The 6,718-nt window shown below is 35.2% G+C and overlaps 1 protein-coding gene across 1 annotated transcript; it reads left to right on the forward strand.

The window, feature by feature from the left end:
- Positions 1-1,367: 1,367 nt before the first annotated feature.
- Positions 1,368-4,571, forward strand: LOC123529627 (F-box/LRR-repeat protein 14-like). Its single transcript, XM_045310025.2, has one exon. It carries the CDS (start codon positions 1,400-1,402, stop codon positions 2,609-2,611), a length of 1,212 nt encoding a protein of 403 aa, XP_045165960.1. The 5' UTR covers positions 1,368-1,399; the 3' UTR covers positions 2,612-4,571.
- The last annotated feature ends 2,147 nt before the right edge of the window (positions 4,572-6,718 follow it).

Here is a 6,718-nt window from a genome sequence, read left to right on the forward strand (position 1 = left end):
ATAGGTAGATTCAATTCCTTTAATCTAGTCTCCTAATGTAATCCTCTTAATTCAGGAACTAACCGGGGCATTTTCAATAATACGTTCTTTTTCAATGTTGGGTACCAAACAACATCTCTGTAGTCAAGGTTGGGTCGAACTAAGGTCTTATATAACAGCAAAAACAGCCTTAAATGTCCATGAATGAGAACTTCCAACGAATTAAACCAACAATACGGTTTGCCTTATTTACTGCCTGGTTGACATGATAGTCAAAATTCAGATTATTTGAAAAGTTTATTCCCAGGTCTTTTCACGAGTGTCAACTTTGATGTTACACAAATGGTCTTTTTTTCTCATACAGTTCATATAGAAAGTTGAGAGGATTATTTCCTATATGAAGCATTTTACATTTGAGCCGCGCCATGAGAAAACCAACATAGTGGCTTTGCGGGCAGCCTGGTCAGGATCCATGCTGTTCACTTTCATAGTCTATTACAATTGGAGAAACCATTAGCGAACAGCATGGATCCTGACCAGACTGCGCGGATGCGCAGGCTGTTCTGGATCCATGCTGGTCGCAAAGCCACTATGTTGGTTTTCTTATGGCGCGGCTCATTTTTCTGTGTTGAAACAAAGGAGATATACTTTTTAGCTATAGACGTCTTTTTGGAGTATGTCTTAATAAGCAGGTCTGTCAGTTATGGGATCATACCAGGAAGTAAAATAATCACAGTGAATATAAACTGATAACTTTATATGACTAGCTTAGAAGATGTTGGTAGCAAGTACTTATCATAAGGCATACAGACACTAAATAAGAAAATGGCGTGAAAAAAAAGGTATTCGCATAATGGCGGACACAAATAGTCCTCAGTTGTTTTTTTTGCTCTGTAGAGCTATTCTCCTTATTTTCTTTGCAATTTTTTTTTTGCTAAAATCACATGACAAATCTATGCTTGACATGTAGGTAGCATTTTCATAATGAAATGACAACATGACAGAATTTTTCCTGGAAAATTAGATCATACACCACCACTACAATTTGGGGTCTCATTTTTTAGCTTATTTTGCAGTTTGTGTGTTTGACTGAAAAATATTTTTCTTGCATCAAACATTACCCCCACTTTTCTTCTGATTTTTATTAAACACTGACAATATTCTTCAAGAAAATATAAGTTACAGACATTTAAAATGGGTCCTGGTGTGTGCTGCGGCCATTGGAAATATGTCAATTTTATATAGAATAAGAAGAACAGCTATTTAGTGTGTTGTAACCATAAGCAAGAATATTAAAAATAGTGGTGTACAACCTTTAAAGCTAGTTAATGTAACAGTACTTGATTTTTATGTCTTTAAGAATATCCAATCAAAACTGGCGTTGCAAACCGAGCCGTGAAGGTGTCACGTGATTTCAAACATGGCGGACACGCCTGTGGGAAGAAGAAATTCCCACATTTCGTGTCTATTTCCAGAGATTCTGACTATCATTTTCAGTCATCTAGATGTAAGAGATAAGGGAAGAGCTGCTCAGGTATGTGCAGCTTGGAAAGATGCTGCCTATAACCGACAAGTATGGCGTAATGTTGAAGCAAAACTTCACCTGAAACGTGCGAATCCTTCTTTGTTTCCGAGTCTTGTAAAACGTGGTATTCGAAAAGTTCAGGTATTGAGCTTACGCAGAACCCTGCGAGATGTTGTGTGTGGCATACATAACATTGAAAGTTTGAACCTGAGTGGATGTTTCAATATAAACGATGGTGCACTGTCGCATGCATTTACACAAGAAATGCCTTCATTAACAGTTTTAAACTTGAGTTTGTGCAAACAGATAACTGACAGAAGTCTAGAAAGAATTGCTCAATATTTGCAAAATCTCGAAGTTCTTGAACTTGGCGGATGTAGCAGTGTAACAAACACAGGCCTGCTATTGATTTCTTGGGGACTGAAGAAGTTGAAAGTTTTGAACCTGAGAAGCTGTAGACATATTTCTGACCACGGCATTAGTCATCTTTGTGGACTAAGTCCGCATGCTGCACCAGGTACTCTGGAGCTAGAACATTTAGGTTTACAGGACTGTCAAAAGCTAACTGACCAGTCATTGAAACATGTAAGCAGTGGGCTTGTACATCTTAAGAGTATGAATTTAAGTTTTTGTGGAAATGTGACAGATTCTGGAATAAAATTTCTTTCGAAGATGCCAAGTTTAAGAGATCTTAATTTACGGAGTTGTGACAATGTAACAGACAGTGGTCTTGGATTTTTATCTGAAGGTGGCTCAAGGCTGGAAGTGCTTGATGTCAGCTTTTGTGAAAACGTTGAAGATCGAGGTCTTCAGTTATTGTCTCAAGGATTGTATAGTCTAAGGAGCCTTTCACTTAGTGCTTGTAATATCAGTGATGATGGCATTATAAAACTTGTAGATGCCCTACAGGAAATTACAATGCTAAACATAGGACAGTGTGATAGAATCACAGACAAAGGCTTAAGTGCCATCGGAATGAAATTGAAAAATCTTAGAAGCATAGACCTTTATGGGTGCACGAGAATTACAACAGTTGGTTTAGAAAAGATAATGCAGCTGCCATGCCTTACAGCCCTGAATCTTGGACTCTGGCATAAAAGAGATTAATGTCTGACCTGCATATTGATAATTTTTGTATTGATAATTTTTGTAGTAATTATAACTTTGAAACAATGAATTATTACCACTATTGGACTATGATCATTTTTCAGAAATAAGATTTTTACTGTTTATATACTTAATAGATATAAGAGATTGTATTAACAAATTAGGTGTCCATTTGCATTCTTCCCCTCGGGCCCGGATCAAGAAAGTTTTGACAGTCTAGAACGAAGATGTCATTGATGAGGCGCACAGTGAGCGTTTGGAGTGGGTAGGTATTGGAGGGAGTGCCTTTGCCTATGTTAGGGAGTTTCCTCAGGAAATTTTTTGAAATACATGTATGAAATGGTGGCCTCTGTTGCATTTACTGGTGGCTGTTACTCCCCAGTCCCCTCATTTTAGTGGGGTCAGGGGGCTCTTCCTCTGGAAATTTTTGAAGTACAGCCATGAAATGGTGGCCTCTGGTGCATTTTTAGGTCTAAATTTTGAGGTAATGCAAGGGTTCAACTCCCTCTTGATGCGGGGGGGGGGGGTCAGGGGTCTGTCCCTGGAAATGTTTGAAATATAGGTATGAAATGGTGGCCTATGGTGCATTTCTGGGCCTAAATTTTGAGGAAAAAATTATTCCTTTGCCAAAATAGTAGGGTTAGGGCTGTAACGATTATCCGAGTACTCGGATATCCAGGAGTCTGACCAAAAGTTCGAGTACAGATATTCGTCATTGTCGAGATTGTTGAATTGTGATCTTTTTCATAAATACATGTAATATGTAAAATTATATCTATAGAACTATATTAAAGCCACATTAAACGTCTTCAATTAATTTTCTTGCACGTCTAAGACGATTACGCGTTGTCAGTTTCTAAACTGGATGTAAACAAATATCTTTGGTAGAGTTAGCATCAGTCTATATTCGAACCAAGATTAATGTGAAATATGTCAAAACAGTTAATTAATATTTATCATTTAGGAAATTAATTTCAATAAAAAGTAAAATACACAATTTCTGTCCTATTAATAAAGTTTTCATATAAAAATGCGAAACTGCTACTAAATACTGTGATATGAAAGACTGACTTTATAACGTTCATTTGAAAGTATGGTCAAACATTACAGAAGTCCAACGGCGAAGCTTGACCTAAATTAATAAGCAAAACATGAAACAGAAGTCAAAAATATTAACTTGAGCACTATGAGATCTGCAAAGTTTAGATTCCATAAAGAAAATGGTACTTATATAACAGTCTTGCATTTTTGTATCCTTGTAAGTTGTTGCTGGTGATCCTTGGTTCGATCTGTGAATCGTCAGGTCAGACTCGCGGATCTGATCGCCACTTGTCCTAAGTAGGGTGCATGTTAATGAGTATAGGTCACTCATCGGCCAGGGGGGGGCGCGAGCCCCCTCGGTCCTGCCCTGGATCCGGGCCTGCCCCTTTAAAACCCAATTTAGCTGTAACTTAGGAAAATTTTGCTACAAATCAGGGGAAAAAATGTTTAGGTTTGGGTGGATTGATAGGGTACATACTCTCCATTTTCAAAAGAGCATAGTTGAAATTGTCACAGAACAGTCAAGAGCAGCTTGCATATGTACACTGAAATAGTGGTGGAAAAGGTCACAAAAATGTACTTTATGTTCATTTTGATTATTCGACATTTTGATTAATGCTTAGACCTTCATTACGATGTATCGATCAAATGTAAAAATACTGGTATTTGATTTATATCCAGAACTGGTACTCGCCCCTTATCATTTTATAAATATTATATTTCTTTACAAAATTGCATATCTTATAATGGTTGTATAAATCAGTTTTCACATAATATATTTTTTGTTGAAGTTTTGTAACATAATTGTATTTTATACTAAGAAAACAGCTTCATATTTTGCAAATGTTTTTGAGTAAGGGTACTAATTTCCACCATCGAAAAAAAAAATCTTCCAAAATTTATAATTCAAAAGTAACAACAGATAAAAAAAATATACATATAATCTCATCCTGTTACTGTTATTTCCACACAACTGTCTTTGGTTATATTTTGATGTACAAATAAAAACAATAAAAGTTGAAAACGGTTTCATTGAGGAGGTTAAATGATAATGATGTTCTGGTCTTGTACAAAGAGGATCGGTCTAATGAGGACCCTATTCTACAAAGATTCTTTTGGTGGTGCTTTGTTTTGATGATCAGTAATTATTGTATTTCCATAGAATTGCTATGTACACTTGTTTATTCTTTGCAGCTGAGCTGGCCAATAAACCAATTCAGAAATCACAAAGCTTTTTACCTACATGTATCTCATTTTATAGTTCTAATAGAAAAATTATCTCTTTGATGATCAGTCAATCTGATACATTTTGAAAATTTGGTGCCATTTCTTGAACTTCTTTAAGTTAAATTTACTGTAAGGCCTAAAAAAATTCTTTGTTTCCGGTAACATGCTGAAATAATTTGGGTAGGTAGGTCGGAAATTTTTTTTTTTTAATTTTTTTTTATTAAGGGAGACTTCGAAAAAAATTTTTTTGTCAAAAAATGATTACAAATAAGGGGGTTATGCCTTTAGAGCATCAGTAAGTTGATTTCTAACATCACTGGCCATGTTTAAAGCATAAGAAGTGCAGTTTTGCATCTTTTTGTTAAAAAGTTGAAAAAAATATTCTTCAAGGCCATAAAAACATTTAAAAACATTTAGGGTCGGGCCAAAAATTTAGGGTAGGTCGGGATACCGGAAACAAACAATTTTTTTTTACGCCTAATGTATTCATAATGTACCTTGTTTATTCTGTCAGTTTTATTTAGGACTGATTGTCTAAATGTATCTCATATGAAGGTGCTAGTAGCTACATGAACTTCTCATTCTCATAGAATTACCCATATATTGTTATAACCTTGAGAAGGTTATTATTTAGTAAATCAGGCCCCGTGTTCACAAAACATATTTCGGTCTCAGCTGAGTTTGAGTTTGAAATTGTAATATCAGTTCTGCTAAAACTTTAAGCTTTAATTCCAAATGATACTGACCATCAATACGGAATAGTCACTTTAAAACATTTATTAACTTAAAATTTAGTCTTAAACATGCTATTAAGTTATAAATGAGAAATAAAGTTTCATCATCAAACTCAGCTGAGACTGAAAATGTTTTGCGAACACGGGGCCAGATGTCTTGCCAAGATGTAGCAGTAAAATACATATTTATTACATTAAATGTTGAGGTGTGATCCAGAAAAGAATGAAGTTTGTTAAATTTTTGAAAATAAATCTAACTTCTATATAAAAAGTACATGAACATGTATTATGTATTATTGGTAGTTCATCAGTTTTAATTACACATTTTAATAGAAAAAGTTTAAATACCAATATCATAAATGTTTTAGAGATTATCTAATGATTCTACATACGGTTACAAGATCAATAGTTTTTTCCATGAATATTCATAATATCAACAAATTGAATAAGGATTTTGCATTTGAATTGTGCAGAGAGATTTTAGACCCATTTCAGTATATATATAAGTTAGAGAATTTTTTTCAGCTATGAGCTGCCATTTATTTAAGATCACATTTTCATAAAGTAAGTGCTATAAATATTGGTTATTTATTTTTTGTACCCACTCCCTCCTCCCCCCAAACAACAAAGTTGTAAGGGGGTAATACTGGCTTCAGGTTGTCTGTCCATCTGTCTGTCCATAGACACAATCTTGTGCCCACCAACTTTCCTCATCCCCTTGATGAAACAACACAAGTGATCAGTAACAACAGTAGTTGCGTATGGTGTATGTTAGGTTCTTTCAGTTTTTTTTTTTTTGCAGTTACAGTTACTGTACTATAGAGACTAGAGTCTGCATATGCAATCTTGTGCACATCTAATCTCCGGAACCCATGCACACAATTTAATGAAACTTTATATAAGTGATAAGTAGTAACCATAGTTGTGCATGGTGCATGTTAGGTTCTTTCATAAAAAATTCGTCACAGTTATGGGACTTTGCTTTTTGTTAACTCCCTGAGGCCGATATTGTAACATACCTGCTGCTACCACCTGACGTCGAAGAACATTATCTGATCTTATGATAATCACACTTGCATGCAGTCAATTGAAATCATGCAGGGAA

Source organism: Mercenaria mercenaria, chromosome 13 (genome assembly GCF_021730395.1).
Source record: "Mercenaria mercenaria strain notata chromosome 13, MADL_Memer_1, whole genome shotgun sequence".
NCBI classification, from domain to species: Eukaryota; Metazoa; Mollusca; class Bivalvia; order Venerida; family Veneridae; genus Mercenaria; species Mercenaria mercenaria.

Coding starts and splice junctions, on each gene's coding strand:
- LOC123529627 (XM_045310025.2), top strand. CDS start 1,400: ATGGCGGACACGCCTGTGGGAAGAAGAAATTCCCACATTTCGTGTCTA.